Here is a 19,323-nt window from a genome sequence, read left to right on the forward strand (position 1 = left end):
TGTGAAGTTTTAGCTCAAAATACCATATAGATCAGTGGTTTTCAAACTGCGGGCCGCGAGATGGTGCCAGGGGGGGGCCCAGTTTTATGACATTTTATGGAATACATTAATTTATCATGAATTCTGTGTAATTAAACCTAAAAAAACAAGGCTACTAACTAAAAGCACTACTTTTTTGTATAATTTTATGTTTTTTTCTTATTAAAATGTTGAGTTTTAGAACGTTTTTTTGTCACAAATTTTCTTTGGGGGGCCACACGCTGAAAAAGTTTGGGAACCACTGATATATATAATTATTATAGCATGTTAAAATTGCCAATTTGTAGGTGCGAGCATTTTGGGTGTGCCCTTTAAAATGCAAATGAGCTGATGAAATTTAAACACTGATCGCAATGATGGTGGTTTGTTGCAAATGAAATTTAATTGTGCTGTCAATTTTTTCCTCTCTCTTTCTCTCTGCACTAAATGGCAGTGCTGTGGTTGGATAGTGCAGATTAAGGGGCGGAATTATTATAATAAGATCTCCTTATGACATCATAAGGAGAGCCAAATTTCAATTATCTAATTTTTCACATGCATATGGTTTGCCAAAACTAAGTTACTGGGTTGATCTTTTTCACATTTTCTAGGTTGATAGAAGCACTGGGAACTAGGGTTGGGCCGATACGATATTCAGTATCGGTATTAGCAAAAAATGGCTGGATCGGGTATTGTAGAAGTCGGGGAGTACAATTCGATCCATTACCAACACCGACCTTGTCATGGCAACTTGGCGTAAAGCACGACTTGCTGAGCAACATTAATTTCCACGTAGTTTCACTTTAAATTGTCTAATGTAATACCTTAAATTTAATTTTGATTTTTTTGTGCTGACTAAAAAATGTTGCTACTAGTCTGTTTGAAACATTTAAATAAAAATGAAGCAGCAGTATTGCATAATGTTTCATTGTGTTTTGAATTTGCACAGTCATTTGTTGCACAGTAAAACGTGAGTTCTGTAGCTCTGTTTAAGCTTTTTGTATGGCTAACAAATGTGTTATTTGCAGCTTAACTGATTAAAAGGGCGATAGAGATGCTATTGGATCGGTTTCGACAGATACTCAAGGTTGTGATATCGACATCAGTATCAGACATGAAAAGTGGTATCGGCCCAGGAACCCAACTATAGCACTTAAACATGAAAAAAGGCAAATTTTCATGTCATGGCCCCTTTAATAAGAATAATGGTAATCTAGATTAGTTCCCAATTCTCACTATTAACTGAAAATGAAAGTGACAAGCTTGTCAAGTATGCAACGCATACTCAAAATGTGATGCCTTAAACCCATCACAGTAAGTAGTGAACACAAGCACTGCAACCCGTGACCACACACACCCAGAGCAGTGGGCAGCGCCTGGTGAGCAATCAGGGTAAGGTGCCTTGCTCAAGGGCACCACAGTTTCAATCCACTGGACGTGAGAAACAAACCTGCAATTCTCGGGTTACAAGCCCGATTTTAACCACTAGACTATAACTGCCCCTGGTTGGTTATTAGCATTAATTAGCACATATAAATTGAGATATTGAGATGTTGGGTGTTTATTAGTACTTAAAAGCATATATGAATGCCAGATTCTGCAAAACATTATTCTACATCCTTAACAACTACTTCACTAAGTATTAATAAGCAGTAATTATGAGTATATTGAGGCAAACGTAGTTAATAGTCCTGTTAATGAGAACTGGACCTTACAAAGTGTGACCAGAATAATTAATATACTTTTATATGATTATTTGAGCAGTTTCAAGCCTATCTTTGTATCATTTACTAAATAGGATTTATAAAATAATTAGTAATAAGTAATTATGATTAAAGATGTAATTAGTAACTAAATTAATCACTTTTTTGAGTAACTTACCCAACACTGGGTCTGTCTTTAAAGAGTCACCAAAAGCATTTTTGACCAATATAGAAGTATGAGGATAACTTTTTGAAAAACAAGTAAATGCAAAATACTTTGCAATAAGCACATTTCAAAAACAAATGTATAACTTTTTCTCAAACTAATGATGGAAGGAGAATAAAACAATTTTATTTAGCAAGATTACAATTTACTGCATACCAATTATGAATAACAGAGACTTGAACTTTACTGAGAAAAATAGCTGAGAAAAAAGTGCCATTAAGACCTTGCTTATCTGGATCAGGTGTGTTTTAGGATAGGAGCAAGACTCTGCAGAGACACCGGCCCTCCAGAAGCAGGATTGGACACCCCTGCCTCGGTCACAAGATGTATTGTTACAAAAACACACGTAGGTAAAGAATTAGTTAAGATTTGTTAAGAACTGATGTAAATGTTTTGTAAGATGTGCTTTTTAGCAATGGACATCAATGGATACAAAAATGACAAGGTCACATTTTAACCCTTGTATATCCTTAAATAACATTATTAAGTTACAACAATATATGAAATGTGACAAATCAAGATACCCAGAAAGAAGGAATTAACAATAATTTGCTAATAAGGTAAACAGAAAACAAAAAAGAAAGAAGAGAGAACAAAAAGAACATGAGGGTAAGATATTAGGTTCCCAGCCTGGGGTCCAGGCCCCATTAGGAGGGCCCCATATTGTTGAGGGGTTGTGCCTAATCTGATAATGTTGCATAAAATGTTCCACTAATAAAAAAGTATAGTTTTTTTTTAATCATATGCTAACATATGCCGTAATAAGGTAGTTAAAGACAGATGTAGAGGGTTGGGTTGCTTTTACGGTCTTATATGTACTTTGGGAGGGGCAATGAAAAGGTTGGGAACCACTGATTTTAAGTACGTTACATATTAAAGTCCTTACTAATGTAAGTAGTTTTTCTTGCTTTTTTGTTTAATTAGGATGCATTGGTATTGAGATACTCCTTAAATTCTTTCAGGAATACATTTAACATTACATTTCTGTATATAAACATTTGCAAAGAAAGTACATTAAACTTATAATAATAAAGTAAACATTTTTATATGCAGACTCAAACGCAGTTACAATAATCAGTCTTAGAAAACAAGTGCAATAAAAAAGAATATAGAAATAATAAAAGAAAAAAATTCACAACTCTATAATTATAAACTTTACGTAAATCAAATTATTCAAGCGATAGATTTACAGCTTTACAATAAAGTTTTTCCTTTTACGTCATCACGCAGGAACCGTACGTACGATGCTACCGGAAGTAGATTCACCTCGGCGCCAAATTTCAGTGTTTCGCTTGTCATCCGTGTGCATGACAGTTAATATCGCGCAGACTTTCTGTTATTTCGGTGTCATAGACGCCAACATATTTTAATGATGTGGAATAATGTTGAACTTCTGCTGAATGAAGACACGAACACAGTCCGACTGTACAGCGATGCAGAACAAGAGTCCACCAATGCGCTTTATCAAGTGGATACCCTGGTGAAAATATCATCATCTGAGAAGGTAAACAAATCAATAAAGTCGCGTTTCACAACTGTAGGATTGACTTGCAAACATTAAAAGCACGGATAATAATTTATTATGGTATCACATTGTTTTGGATATGTAAGTTACCTTGTCATTAGTACCATACTAGTATACTTTGACATTAACTTACAATCTGATATCATGACTGTAGGGTACCACCACAAGAGTGTTTTATTTAACTTAGTAGTGTAGTTTATTTACTGTTATATCTGTACTTTATATTTTATTATGTTGTTTGAAAGTTGTTTTTTATGGATTGTGATTTAAATTTTAAGTAAAACAATAATAGCAGTAATATTGGTAGGAATGCTCCATGCAGGATTTTTTGCAGCCGATATGGACTAGCGATTTTTCTGACCGATATTTGTCGCTTGCGCAGTTATTTGAGCTTTTATCATTGAAATCCATTACTGTTTTTATTGTATTAAATTAGTAAAGTTAAAAAACACATGCATTAAGGTAACGTATACTAGCTAATGTATTACTGCATCATCACATCATTTTCAATAAACATGACTTGGATTCATTTAAAGGTGCACTGTGTAACTTTTAGAAGGATCTCTTGACAGAAATGCAATATAATATACATAACTATATTAACAGTGATGTTTAAAGACCTTACATAATGAACCGTATTGTTTTATCACCTTAGAATGAGCTGTTTTCTTTACATGAAGTCCCCGCCATGTTTCTACAGTAGCCCTAAACGGACAAACTGCTCTATAGAGTGCGTTTTGTCATAACATTGTCACAATATAAAAGGCAGAGAATATTTTTGCTATCAAATATTTCTGAACAATATAAACTTATATTTGACTTATTATTGACAGCAGTTTCTGCAGTAACAACATAAACACACGGCTTTTGTGGTCATCACATAACATCCGGTAAACTATGCGAAGAATAAATAACAACAAAGTCCTTTTAAAGTAGTTTATAACAAGCAAAATTAGGGCTGGACAATAATTCAATATCAATATATCTCGCGGTATAATATTTTTCGATAACGGTGATATGGTTTCTAAACACATTCCCGATATTTCGATATACATTACGGCGTCCCGTGGCTGATCATGTCACGTGTAAAAACGCATGTTAAACGCAAGTCTTCAATCCAAAAGGTGTGGCGTCTTTTGTAGTTAAGCAACCATGTGCCGCAATCTCCAGGACGGCGAGCAAACGGAATGCAGATTTAAATTCGCTCATCTGTACCTCGCGTCTAATCATATCATTGTCACCATGCGATCAATTAATTTATTCGGGACTTTGGAGTGTTTGCTCAGAGAAGAGCTGTCACTCAGAAGTATGGGAAGAAGGTGCGGGGTTAGTTCGCGTCAAGTCACAGCTTCCAATGACGACACCATAAAGGGAGAGAGATGTAATGCACACAAACTAAATTACTGGTGAGAAAAAATAGCCATAAAGTGCCAAGGTTAGAAAAGAATAAAGATGAGGAGAAAAGATAAAAGTATGCTGCTGTGTGACCTGGTTATGAGTAATATGTATAATATAATTAAATGTCTAGTATCAAATATATCACTATCTAGCTTGCTATGCAATTACAAGTAGATAAGTAATTTTTTTTATTACAGTATGTAACATTGAATACTACCATTCAAAAGTTTTAGTCACTTTGACTTATTAATATTTTCCCCACATATTACTATAATAGCAAATTGATCAAAACTATGGACTAACACAGATGGAACTATGAAAGTCAATACTGTGACTAGGGCTGGGTATCGATTCAGATGTTCCAGATCGATTCAATTTCGATTCACACAAGATATCGATTTGATTTCGATTCTCGATTCCGGTTCTTCTCGGGTTGGTTTTTATACCTGATTCTCGATTCAAGTCAATAAATATAGATTTAATACAAATACAATATTAATAAAAAATAACAGTGAACATAAGTTTACAAGTGGGTAATTAATAAAAATAAATTAAAAGCTACAACACTATCGTTGTCGTTTTGTTTGCGAAATCTAAAATGCTTCCATATCCATACCTCTTAATTTCCCAGTGCATGCCAGGTTTGTGCTGTGAATCTGAATTAAAAGTGAATTAAAGAAAAGAAATGAAAAGACATGTGTGTCTTGCCATGTTATTAGTCTATAGGTTGCATTATAGTGGGCTCTAGCTCTATTGTGTTTGGTATGTGTACCATAATTTACCAGACTTTTACCAGATCATTTGTCTATGATTCTGACAGTGATTGTTACTGTATTTTGCAATAATTCTTCACTCTGACTATTTAAAGCTCGAGGGTCAACATAACTTTTAGATTTATAAGCAGCAATAAACTACATTTTAACATTTTATAATGCCTAGTCATACTTCTGTAATTTTGATGAAAGTAACGCAAAAGTAGTGTAACTCATTACAGTTCAGAGACAGTAATATTGTAATGTAACTAATTACGTTTCAAATGACAGTAATTTATAATATATAATGTATTATACACTTTGGAAGTAACTTTCCCAACACTGCATAGGAACCCAAAACATTTGTTATTTTCGACAAGGTATTTGTTTAAGAGTTCAGTTTCAGCAACTAGCCAGACCATTAAACAAACAGAAACCGGAAGTAAAGTTCGGACCAGACGCTTATCGCGTCACCGCACGTGCGCCCGATAAAACGGCATAGAGCTTCAGATATTTCATTGATAATCTTAACACATGGCTCATGAGTGTTGAGTAATCATTTAGGTTATTAAAAAAAAAAATTGCCGTGTGTGAAAAAACTAAATTATGTACAAATTTCTTTAAAATTAAATCTTTCAGATTTCTATTTGTATGAAAAGTATTTATTTTATCTATAGAAAAATATTGAAAGATGCAACAGACATTATACTTGTATAACTGAAATTGGTTTACGTGCTATTGCCGATAGTTTCAAATTGATCCAAAATCTCAATAATTAAATATCCACTGCATTGTGTATTCACATCTGAAATTATTATTTCTCTTTCTCAGGTGTTGTCTAATCCAAAGGTTTACGCCTTTAGTAATCCAAACTGCAACGTTGTAGTGGCAGACACGGCTGTGGTTCTCTTTGATCCTGCTTTTCAGACTGTTCTTATCCATCTATATTTTGGTAATATAAGCTCTGTCGTTCACAGTTCATCTCATCTTCTTTCACATTATGAAAACCTGTATCTCTTGATGCTGTTGTCATGTTCAAAACTGTTTCTTGTATTCAGACACTTTGGTAGACGCAGTTACCATTTGCCCTCAAGGACAGTTTCTTCTGATCGGAGAGAGAAATGGGAGTCTGCACATTGTCTATGTCCCTCTGAAAAAGACCGTGCTGACCAAAGTAACTTACAGTGCACATCACAATTTGATCAAATTGTAAAATTGCTCCACAACCAAATAACCTTTTGTGTTGCTGAATGTTAATGTAGACACTTCAACAGCAAAACCCCTCGGATGGTGATGAGACAACCTTCAAAAGTCTTATACTACACGAGACACCTTGTTCTCCGGGTAAGAGTGGATAAACATGAACACATGTTTTTTTCACATTGTATATAAAACATTCTGCACAGGAATTGCCACTGACAAAACAATAACGTCTTGGTGTGTGCTTATAGCCTTATGATCATTACAACCTATTTCATTAATGTTTTAGGATTGTATGATCTCTACCTTGTTGTTCACGATGGTTTCCTACACATATCCAATCTTGCTTTGGGAAACATCCGGAAAGGTATGAGTGGAAATCATAATTTTTATTTTTTATTCCAACATACAACTTTATAGACAGAAAAAATAATCCTTCTCTTTCTTTTTTTAAGCGATCGAAAACATGGATCTGGGGGCCTTAAATGAGGTTTGCTTTTCAATTTGTTTGAGAAGTTTTTATTTCAAAAGTTTTTTGTAATAACTGGTCAGCATTTGCATGCTATTCTCAGTGTTTTGTCTTCTGTATTTATTTTTAGATCCAAGCACACATTCACATGAACTTTTATTCAACTAAGGATATTCATGAAGATGGCTGTATCTCAGCTGGTCTGGTCTGTTTTGGAAACACAGTCCACCTTCTGATCGGGGTAGGAAACCTTTTTATTTAAAGGGATAGTTCAGCCAAAAATTAAAATTACCCTCAAGCCATCTTCAATGTATATGATTATCTTTTTTCAGACGAACACGATCAGAGTTATTTTAGAAAATGTCCTGGCTGTTCCAAGCTTTATAATGGCGGTAAATGGTGCTTCTGATTTAAGGCCCAAAAAGTCTATCCATCCTTTATAGAAGGGGGTTAATAAAGGCCTTCTGTGGGCAATCAATGCGATTTTGTAAAAAATTATGAATATTTAAAACTTTACAAACTAAAATAACTAGCTTTCAGTATGCTTGTACGCTACGGTCATTACTGGCAGTAGTTTCTTTTTTTTGTCTAAAAAATAGAGGGTATGCACTTTTTCACGTGACCATGCCAGAACTAGTGATGCGCGGGTCGGCGTTTTTTCCAACCCGCGGGTCCCGCTTTTATAAAATATTTGGCCTGCTCCAACCTGCCCTGCACCACTGTTTCTATTTTTGCAACCCGCCCATCACCCGCGACCATTAAAATAGACATAGGCATTTGTAATGTAAATAAAAAGAGACGTTATTTCAGCCTAAAAGTGCTTGGAAACAACCATTAGATTACATCGCCCTGTAAACTGGCAACAACATGTGCGAATGAGCCATAGAAACCAGTATGGTCATATTAATATAGAGATAGGATAATGATAAACCAGGGGTGTCCAATACATCGATCGCAAAGGCAATGCCGGTAGATCGCACATAAGCTTACTGTGTATTCTCATGCTGCTCCATGCCTCCACGGGAAAATTGGCATTTTGAGTAATTGTGAAACACGTAAGTTTTTTTGAGTTGCTGTGCCTTTCTTCTCATATGTGTTTTTATAAATCTTATGCCTGCCCGCTGCAGCTCAGTCGTGTAAACTTCCGAAATTTAGAAGCATGCAATCGCATCGCATTCTTGCTTTCATGCACGAGCTGAAGCACGCGAGAGCGAGCGAACGAGGGAGAGAGAGAGAGAGGCAGCGTTGTGCTGATATATGCTTCTGATTCTATTGTAATTTTCTTTCAAGTTTGTTTCACTAAATCTCCGCTATTTTAAACAGTACTCGACATGTGCTCCAGGATTTTTTTTAACTCCTCAAGAAAATAGAGTAATGGTGACATCCCTAAATCCAATGTAGAGATATATGCAGTATAGTTCACGCATTTAAAGTGTTTTTAACATGTAGAACTTGTCGGCTTTATCATTTTTAAAGTAGATCACCACACAAAAAAGCAGCATTTGTATTATCTATTCACAAATTCCCTACCTTAATTTCTCCTGCAGATCGTCTTTTATCTTTTAATTCTCCGTTTGTTTTGTTGTTGTGGCTGGCAGCCAGCGGGAGCTACTTTGCGCTTCTGTGACGTCAAAGGTTTGGGGATATCAAGTTACGTTGCGGAAGTTACATTGCCACATAGGCCTACGTAATTTAACCTTATCAAAGAACGTAATTAAATGTAAAAATATATATTCCCAAATATTTAATATATATGCTACAGGGAATTAGACGCAACATATCAGTTTTTTAATTTTGTTTTTAATGACCCGCCCCAACCCGCCCCGCATTAAAGTTACAATTTCTTTACCCGCCCCAACCTGACCCGCGGGTTACGAGACGACCCGCGCATCACTAGCCAGAACCTGCCCTGTTGAGTGGCAAACGTTCAACAAAATAGCTGGTTTTCATTGCGGCTGCTGCGAAAATGCCAGTAAAACTGACTATTATCAGGTTAAATTAAATTTAGTTAGACTTGATAGCAGAGGTGGGCAATACTTAGTTACATTAGTTACATTTTCCAAGCATCTGTGCTTTATTAGGTTGTTTGTATTGGGAAAAACATTACTTCACTACATTCTAAAGCACATAATCATACTGTGTATTCTTTAATATTGCATATTAAAATTTATTAATACCTAATTACATTAAAATTGCATACTTTTACTTGAGATAAAGTATGTTAATGTACTTAAATATTAAATGTAAAACAAAAACGTATTATTTATGAAATGCAATGGAGTAAAAATTATGATAATATGCTTTGGAATGTATGTTTTCCAAAGAAAAACAGATAAAATACAAATACTTGAAAAAATACTATTAAGTAGAAAGTAAAACCTCTGCTTGATAGTGATCCTAGCAACTTGTCAACCCACTTGTGGTCTGTGGACGTTGGCTTGAAAGATCTATTTACTTCTCCTTTCGGTGTTCTTGGCAGTCTGTAAAACGCTAGCTCCGAATTCTTGTTAATCTGTTAGTACAGTCTGTCGCACAACAGCTTTTCCCATTTCTACGCGTTTTTACTGTGTTTTTGCCGATGTCACGCTGTACTCAAATGCTACCGCTCTGTCTTTTGCCACTCAGTTGGCGTAACCGCGGTCCCTCTCGAGGATAGCTTAAGGGGTGAGTAAATCATGGGGAACATTTTTGGCTGAATTATTCCTTTAAGCAGGATTTTAGATGTTTATGAATGGTTCTGAAGTAGAGGTTACAAAGGGTTTAATTAATCTTTATTATAGGCCGATGGTTCAAGTGTTCTTTCACATTGGAGCATGAGTCACGGCCAGACATCACTGTCTCTCACAAACCATCTTCACTGCGATTTAATATCAGGTGATGAACTAAATATATTGTGTACATGATCATTTGTGCTGAACTGAATTAACAAACATCATTAATGATCTGTTTGTTATGTTTTCTTAAGGGGTGAAGAAGATTCAAGTTGTGGATAATTTGATTTATGTTCTGAACAAAGAGGTGAGAGCTTTGAAAATGGATGACCATACAAATAATAATAATCTTATAGTTTTTCATATTTGCACCGCATTTTGAAATTTCATACTCTATCTAACAGCATTTTAATACTTTTAATACTTTTAATATGACTTTATTAACACACAAAGGCCTGGTTTCACAGACAAGGCTTAGCTAAAGCCAGGACTAGGCCTTAGTTAAATTTAGATGTTTAAGCATCTTTTATAAACATGCGTTATATAAAGATGTTACTGTTGTGTATCTTAAGACAAATCAATGGCACTGGCATATTTTTAAGATCTGTCAATGCAAGTTATTTTCAGCTGAGACAATTCAACATGTGTTTTACTCTAGGATCAGCCTTAAGCCTTGTCTGTGAAACTGGGGGTACCTTTTTGTACTGTGAAAACACAGCTAAAGTAATTTTTGTGATTTACTGTTTTCTACATTAACTTATCCTATGTAAATTGTCTTGATATCTTTAATATTGACTGAGTAAGATAATGTCAAAGATTGAGAAATCAAACTTTGATGCTCTGAATCTGTTATGAGATTTCACAGACAGGCTCATATTTGATAAAACTTCATTGTTCATTGTTAAATCCTGTGTTCACGGTATGATGAGAGTTTTTTTTTTTTTATTGTGGATCGAACAGAACTTTATCGCTGTTTTTTTTTTTTAGGATATGCTCAGCTTGTTGGATTTACATTCGTTTGTTGTCCTCTGTTGCTGGCCGGATCAATACATGGTTGACTTTCTACTAATATCAGACAGAAACTCCAAATCATTTACAACGTAAGTATCTTGTTTATTATAAGACTTAAAACCCATTTACACATGACTTTGGTCCCAGAAAATGTTTGTAAAATTGGCAGAGAGACTTCCGTAAATATACGTACCAGAATCTTTGCAGTATGTGTGTGAATGCACGCACAGATTTCGGAAAATTAACAAAAATTTTGGAAAATTAACCAAAATTGCGGAAAATTAACCAAAATTTCTGAAAATTTACCAAATTTCTGAAAATTAACCAAAAATCAAACGATCCCAGAAAAATACTGTGAATGTAACTGTCTGAAAAGGGCTTTACAGAAACAGTGCTATGTATTTTTTGTTTACAATATACGCTTACATATGAAATTAACACTGTTGTGCTTGAATAGGCAAAATGACACCAGCATGAAAATCCTGACTTTGGTGGTAGAGGAACACAAGGTAGGAAGATGTGTATTTTATGTCACCTAAAGATGATTGGTGCATGAAAGGGGACATAATCCACCCACTTCTTCTTTTTAATCCATATTAAACTAAAGATTATGTCTCACTGATAAAACCTCGCACACGACCAATGTCTGACTGGTTAAATTGACCAAAACTGATTCACAGGAATCAGATCTATTTCAACTATTAGGCACACTTGAGACTTATTTTACATCTTGTAAAATAGGCATTAAGGGGCGGTTTCCCGGACAGGGATTAGCTTAAGCCTGGACTAGGCCTTAGTTTAATTAGGAAATATAACTGGTTTTAACAAACGTGCCTTACTAAAAACATTACTTGTGTGTATTTTGAGGCAAAACAAAGGGCAATGATGTATTTTAAGATGTGTCAGTGCAAGTTGTTTTCAGTTTTGACAGCTCTTACATTTATTTTAGTCTAGGACTAGTCTAATCCCTGTCCGGGAAATCGCCCCTATATGTGCACTTTAAACCTTAAAACCTAGGTGTGTACCGAGCATGCATCTTTACAGTAATCTCTATATGACTAGTGAGCTAAATTGCAGGTCTTACATTAGCTAGATCTGTGTTAGGAACAGACCCATAATTTAGGTTGCCTACCCATAATTCACTTGTAATAATCTTGCTTTTGACTCTTTTTGTTTCTGTGTTCAGTCTTATTCTAGGAAGCTTGTGGTTCAGTCGCTGCCATCTATGGAGGTTTTCTACTCGCTCAAAGTTTCTACTGAGTCTTGGTTGATCCAGAAGGAGATCAGTATGGTAAATATATAACATTTAATTACGATTTATCTCAATATTAAGGCCCTTGTGTGTAATATTACATGATCAGTTTGTGTGGATGACATTTGCATCAAACATTTATGCAACAGAACTATTTACTTGTGTAGTGTTCACAATGTCTTTACACAAATAGTGTTTGTCTAAAAAAACCTGAAAAAAATACATGAAAATATACATTATGCACCTATAATGCAAAAAAAGTTTGGACATAAATGTGCATTGGCAGTGTGTGAACCCAACCACCCTACAAAGAAAAAAATCCACCCACTCCTTTTTAATTCCCATTAAACCAAAGCAGTCTCTTTAAACATTGCTGTTTTAAATTCTCTTATCAATGTGATGTCACACTGATTAAACCCCACCCATGACCATTGACTGACAGTTCTGCATTACCATAGTTTCTGTCATCAGCATCTGGTGCGCTTTCCACCATATCTCACCAGTGAGATACCATTGTCTCAAACTGTATTCACAGGAATCAGATCTATTTTAACTGAAAGCGCTCACTGTTTGTTGGCAAGGGAGTGAGGAGCTTTAGCTCATTTGCATTTAAAGGTGACATAGAATGATTGAACGGAGTATTTATCCTTGTTCTGTGATGTGACATATAGACAATTTTTTTTGAGTCTGTAATGCCTTAGAAGCTTCCTAAAAACCTCTCTCAGATAGCTCTATTAGGGTAGGGTGGTTTTGCACCTATTTGGTTCCCCCTACTGGCTTAACTTGCAATCTCATTTCTGATTGGCTGACTTTGCTGCCACTCAAAAAATGTAGCCAATTATTTTAAAGTGGAGGGGCAGTTAGATGCCTTTGATGTCATAAGCATCAGTTTTTCAGATTGGGCTGTTTTCTGGCTGACATTTCTAAGAGGAATTTCTATGAGACTGAGATGTTTAGCATGTTTAGCACTTTTTGTATGTTTGTGAATGTGGGTAGATTACCATTATTCAACAAAGACAAGGTAAAAATGGTTTTTCATTCTCTGTCCCCATTAAAGGTACAGACACAAAAACAGCATGCTTTTGCTCCCACCCAAATAGGGGCATTTCGGACATGCTATAATAAATGATCTTTTGGGCTGAAACTTCACAGACACATTCTGGGCACATAAAAGACTAATATTGCATATTGTAAAAATGGGTGCCCTTTAATGCAAAAACATCATTAATGTTATTTGGTTATCTTAACAATTGAAATAATGAAAAAATAAACTATTGAGGCTAATATATAAATTCAACTGTTTTGCTTAGGACACAATCTATTTGCTTGAGGGGATTTTAGCTGACACAAAGAGGTATGGTTCATGTTACCGTAAATTCATCACATTTTTGCCTTACTAAAGAAACAGTACTTGTTAGTTTTATTTTTTTGTGTCTTAAAGCAGTCCTGAAGATCCTGTGTCTACTGTCGTGGTAAGATACTTCACAGAAGCTCTACCAGAAAACAGGTATGCTCATTAAATAAGCAAATATTATTAATTAATAAAAAAAAGTATGTTATACAAGACAGAACATCTCATGTTTTCTATGTGCAATAGTTTGTACACTGTGTCTCTTTCTCTTCAGACTAAATAAACTTCTTTATAAGCACAAGTTTGAAGAAGCTGAGAAATTTGCAAAAGCTTTCGACCTTGACGTTGAGGTAAGACAGTAGGAATGATCAAATCAGACATCAAATTTAATGACAGTTCAAACTACAATGCCATGTCTCATTTGTGTTAGCTGGTATATAAAGTGAAGATGAACGTTGTGTTGGAAAAGCTCATCTTAGCATCAGGCAGCGATCAAAGTCATGACTGGACCGAGCTTATCGAAGAGGCCAAAACCAACCTGATGAAGATTATGGTAAAGATTATGATAAAGATAAAGCCAAATTTTCTGTCTAGGTTTTATATTTAAGTGTTCATTGTCATTTGACATAACGTCTTTGTGTATTTTCCACAGGATGAACAGTTTGTGGTGCAGTACTGCCTAACTGCTTCCTGGCCAACTCTCAGTATAGCTGAGGAGATGTTGAATTACGTCTCAAACCGCTTCCCTTGCTCCCAGGTCCAAATAGCTATGGCTAAGCTCGCCACCTTCTCCAGCATGTATGGACCCAACAGTTTTGAGTATGTGCCTCAATCCAGAGGTTATATCAATCCATTCTCACATATATAATGCAAATATATTGAGATGTTCTATATATATGGTGTGATTTTTTTACTTTTTACATGTTTGTCACACTTTAATGTTTCAGATCGTAAAACAAATTTAAATATTAATCAGAGAAGATAACACAAGTAAACAACATGCAGTTTTTAAATGAAGGTTTTTATTATGAAGGGAAAACAATTCCAAACTAAACCAAAATTACCCCAAGAGTGCAGCGACGATTCATTCAAGAGGTCACAAAAGACGTTACAACAACATCCAAAGAACTGCAGGCCTTACTCATTTAAGGTCACTGTTCATGACTCCACCATAAGAGAGAGACTGGTCAAAAGTGACCTGAATGGCAGACTTCTAAGATGAAAACCGCTGCTGAACAAAATGAAAGTAAAGACTTGTCTCAGTTTTGCCAGAAATCTTGATGATCCCTGAGACTTTTGGGAAAATACTCTGTGGACTGACGGGTCAAAAGTTTAACTTTTTGGAAGGTGTGTGTCTTATAACAGTAAAAACAGCATACCAACAGTAAAGGTATGTTCAGGACCTGTAAGACTTGCTGTAATAAATGGAACCATGAATTCAGCTGTCTACCAAAAAAACCTGAAGGAAAATATCCGGCCATCTGTGACCTCAAGCTGAAGCGAACTTGGGTTCTGCAGCAGGACAATGATCCAAAACACACCAGCAAGTCCACCTCTGAATGGCTGAAGAAAAACCAAATGAAGACTTTGGAGTGGCCTAGTCAAAGTCCTGACATCAATCCTATTGAGATGCTGTGGCATGACCTTAAAAATGTGTTTCATGCTCGAAAACCAAACGTATTATTTTATTTATTATTTCATAATAAAAACCTGCATGTTGTGTTTATTTGTTTGATCTTTGATCAATATTTAAATTTGTTTCATAATCAGAAATAAAAGTCCCTTAATTCCCCTAAACCATTGCTTTAACAACTTTGAAATCATTTTGCTTATGAAACTTGCCAATTCCTGATAATTGTATTCTTACTAATTTAATTTATTTATTTCTACAGGGGTGTTTCATGGATTGAGTTTTTAAACAGCACAGATTATCTGAAAGACATTCTTGCTCTTCTGAAAGAGGGAAATCTTAGTGGAGCACAGTACTTATGGCTACGACATGAGGTGAAATTTTGAATAAAGTATATGCAAATCGTTTTTTTACACTTTTGAATTCCACTGTCTTATGTGACCTTGGACCACAAAATCAGTCATAAGTCGCATGGGTATAGACGGTTTCGTTGGATTCACTTGCGGTGATGCGATTTCGCGTCTGAGCGGAACTTAACTTCCGGTCTCCGTTTTTTTTAATGGTCAGACTAGTGTTTACAAACTTGCTGGTTTTAACCCGCTGCGCGCCTAACAATCTCTATAGTGCAATGAAATGTCAGAGCCACACGTATTACAAGTTCAGGTGCTAGAAGGAGTCCATGGCACGCGCATTCAGGTACAAACAAAAGTCCAAGACACGCGCATTAAAGGAACAGTATGTAGGATTGTGGCCAAAACGGGTATTGCAACCACAAACTTGTGGCTAAAACTGGTACTGCAATCACACAACTGGTGGCCAATACACAAAATGACACGTAAACATCAGTTGAGGGCTGAAACTCCACTTTTTAAATGATAATAATCTGGCCAGACAACTGTTGTCAGTCATATAAGTATTAGAAACGAAAACGATTTCTTAATGTCTAGTGACATATAATGATCATTTTATGATTAATTGATATACATTTCTTACATACTGTTCCTTTAAGTCCACATGCGTGCGAGAAGCAATCCGCGCACATTACAAACTCTCGCGCAAAGTGAAGCCCACAAACCCTCTCATGTGAAGTAAAGCATGCAATGCGCATGTTATTGTGAAACTATGATGATAATAATAATAACTATCGCCAACTATCGTCATGAAAGCACGCTATTAGCAATATTTCTGCCGATCGCCGATACACGATACTATTGTCTATCGGCACAACCCTAACAGTAACCCTAAATAGACAAACTGTTCTGCAGAGCACGTTTTATTACTACATTGTCCAGCGAACGGGAGGGAGGGGTGAGCTGCAGACTGATTTGAAAGTGGTTTGCAATTCACAATCTCACCGCTAGATTCCATTAAAAATCTATACAGTGGACCTTTAAATAACTTTTTTGTTATAGCTAGTAAGCATTTATTTTCTCATGCAGGGTGAGTTTGCCAGTGATTTTGATGAAGGCTCTCTGAACATCCTGTTGGCCTCCATTCCATCTGACGTCCCATCACAGGACCTTAGTGTGTGGTTTAAGGGTATGGTCGTCCCATTTGTGTGGAGAGTGTTGCCAAAAGGACAGGTAAATATTTTGTAGATATAAAGTGTAATGAAGACATCAGTTTTACGTGACTGACACCAGTAAATAATAAAAATTGCTATATACTCACAGAAAATCCTTGCTAGATGGTTGGAGCAGCGTGCAAGGAACCTTGAGTTAACAGAAAAGGTATTGAACCTTTTTACTAACCAAAATGTTTCCTAGACAACATCAAAAGACAGGCTAACCATGTAGCACATATATGTTGTGCCAAAACATCCAGCAGCTTTTGCTTTAAAAGAAATAGTTTGTTTAAAACAGACGAAAGTTTTGTGACGTTTAATCTCTTTTTTTTATGCTTTTCTCAGAATGACTGGCCTCATAATGGACTCGCTCTGGCTGAACTGGGCTTGCCTTCCCTCTGGAGCTCCATGGGTTTGGTAAATAAAGTTTAAAAGTGTCTGACGATATTTCTTGATAGCCTGTGTGCGAAATAACAATAATGTACTAGTAAATGTGTTTGTATTAGCATACTTTTTTTAAACATGAAATCATATTTGGACAGGCTGACAACTGTGGAGCAGATGACGTGCAAAATCTTCAGTCTCTGGTGACAAACCTCCGTCAGCTGTGTGATCTCTACACTAAATACAACTGCCATCTTTCATTGTCGGACTATGAGAGGGTGAGTACAAGCATTTATGTGCTTTGACAAAACACCAGAAAGTATTTGGACACTTAAACCAAACTAAAATGTATCGGTCATTGCATTAGTTAACCAAAGCAGCATTTGTTTTAAAGATAGATGGTACTAGGGCTGGGCGGTATATCGAGCTTTGGTTATATATTGCTATTTTTGTTCCCAGCGGGATACGGGATGAGACAATACCATCTATACCAGTGTTCTTCAACCCTGGTCCTGGAGGACCCCCTTCCAGAAAGTTTTAGATGTCTCCTTATTTAAAACACCTAAACCAACTCATCAGCCTCCTTCCAGAATGTCTCCCTAACTAGCTACTGAGTTAAATCAGGTGTGTTAATTAAGGAGACATCCAAAACATTCTGGAAGGGGGTCCTCCAGGACCAGGGTTGAAGAGCACTGATCTATACTGATATGAACTGATTTGACCCTCTTTCTTTGCTAAATTTTCATCATATGCTGTTTTATTTAAAGGTAACTTTGCTTACAACGCTTTTATCCAAAGCGACTTACAATTGCTATATATGTCAGAGGTCGCACGCCTCTGGAGCAACTAGGGGTTGAGTGTCTTGCCCAGGGGCACAATGGTGTGTCACAGTGGATTCGAACCACGGGTCTCTCACACCGAAGGCCATCACCACCCCAGCACTTATAGAGACAGAGCGCAGCCCGTCATAACCTGAAAACCACGCCCACCGGGGGGAAAGCAATCCAACCGTCTCCATTGACTTTGTATTGCGAGAGGACGCCTCCTTGTCATTTCTGGCTTATAACTAAAAACAGAATAACGCCTAAAAGCTGCTGTGTGACAATATGTACAGCCAACAAGCCAAAGAACCCAGAAATAAGTTTTTATAAGCTGTCGACCCCAAAAAATGAGCGTTTAAAGACACAAAAATTGATACAGGCAACTTTTCATAGTAATTCTATTAGTAGAACTGCGTCCACTAGGGGGAAACGTAGTCGGCGATCCACTTTATTCTCCTTTAAGACTGGGTTTTACAGCTCGACAGCTTATAAAAACTTATTTCTGGGTTCTTTGGTTTGTTAGCTGTACATATTGTCACACAGCAGCTTTTAGGCATTATTCAGTTTTTTGTTATAAGCCAGAAATGACAAGGAGGCGGCCTCTCGCAATACAAAGTCAATGGAGACGGTTGGATTGCGTTCCCCCCCGCCGTGGTTTTCAAATTTGCATAACTGCGCTCTGTCTCTATGGTCCGATTCACTGTTTTACATTTCTTTTGGTGTGTAAGTGTGTATTAGTACACTCTAAAAAAACAAACGGTGCTATATAGCACCAAAACTGTTGATCCGAATCGCAACCATAAAAGAACCGTTTTCAGTGCCACACAGCACCGGTGAAGCACCTGTGCAGAACCACACAGGTGCCATATAGCACCACTATAGCACCACATTTGGTTCTACATAGCACTACATGGTTCTACACAGGCGCTTCACCGGCGCTACACGGCACCAAAAACGGCTCTTCTATGATTACGAGCAAAAAACCACTTTTGGTGCTATATAGCACCGTTTGTTTTTAGAGTGAAATGTTAACGTGACGCGTGTTATTGTCCCCAACGTAAATCTCTTTTCTTGGACTACAACAAACACATGGATTTTAGGCAACAGTTTACATCCTGGGATTGGTGATGTAGACAAGACCGACATTATCATAATTCCTCCCGCTTCTGACTCAGCCTGTAAGTTAACTCCTGTTAGCATTGCATTGTGACTGAATCTTTCAAACATGTTAAGGAGCGTCACATTTCCGGCTGATGTCAGAGCTATTCAGGCCAATCACAACGTACAGATTTTTAAATCAATGCGTTT

The 19,323-nt window shown here is 36.4% G+C and overlaps 1 protein-coding gene across 2 annotated transcripts in view; it reads left to right on the forward strand.

Annotated features, from left to right (window-relative positions):
• Positions 1-3,188: 3,188 nt before the first annotated feature.
• The window catches only part of kntc1 (kinetochore associated 1), a 64,732-nt gene continuing 48,597 nt past the window's right edge, over positions 3,189-19,323 (forward strand). Inside the window, exons 1-22 of one of the 2 annotated variants that reach the window (XM_073860252.1) lie at positions 3,189-3,451; positions 6,454-6,574; positions 6,681-6,796; positions 6,885-6,966; positions 7,112-7,189; positions 7,278-7,312; positions 7,422-7,532; positions 10,072-10,165; positions 10,257-10,309; positions 10,990-11,102; positions 11,471-11,522; positions 12,200-12,304; positions 13,576-13,619; positions 13,707-13,772; positions 13,891-13,966; positions 14,047-14,169; positions 14,269-14,435; positions 15,509-15,620; positions 16,686-16,829; positions 16,920-16,976; positions 17,156-17,227; positions 17,353-17,472. In XM_073860252.1, coding sequence (XP_073716353.1) covers positions 3,317-3,451; positions 6,454-6,574; positions 6,681-6,796; positions 6,885-6,966; positions 7,112-7,189; positions 7,278-7,312; positions 7,422-7,532; positions 10,072-10,165; positions 10,257-10,309; positions 10,990-11,102; positions 11,471-11,522; positions 12,200-12,304; positions 13,576-13,619; positions 13,707-13,772; positions 13,891-13,966; positions 14,047-14,169; positions 14,269-14,435; positions 15,509-15,620; positions 16,686-16,829; positions 16,920-16,976; positions 17,156-17,227; positions 17,353-17,472 — 2,076 coding nt within the window. In that variant the 5' untranslated portion in view covers positions 3,189-3,316. The remainder of the gene's footprint in view (positions 3,452-6,453; positions 6,575-6,680; positions 6,797-6,884; positions 6,967-7,111; positions 7,190-7,277; positions 7,313-7,421; positions 7,533-10,071; positions 10,166-10,256; positions 10,310-10,989; positions 11,103-11,470; positions 11,523-12,199; positions 12,305-13,575; positions 13,620-13,706; positions 13,773-13,890; positions 13,967-14,046; positions 14,170-14,268; positions 14,436-15,508; positions 15,621-16,685; positions 16,830-16,919; positions 16,977-17,155; positions 17,228-17,352; positions 17,473-19,323) is intronic. The other variant, XM_073860254.1, reaches the window with a different exon arrangement.

This window comes from Misgurnus anguillicaudatus, chromosome 22 (assembly GCF_027580225.2).
Source record: "Misgurnus anguillicaudatus chromosome 22, ASM2758022v2, whole genome shotgun sequence".
NCBI classification, from domain to species: Eukaryota; Metazoa; Chordata; class Actinopteri; order Cypriniformes; family Cobitidae; genus Misgurnus; species Misgurnus anguillicaudatus.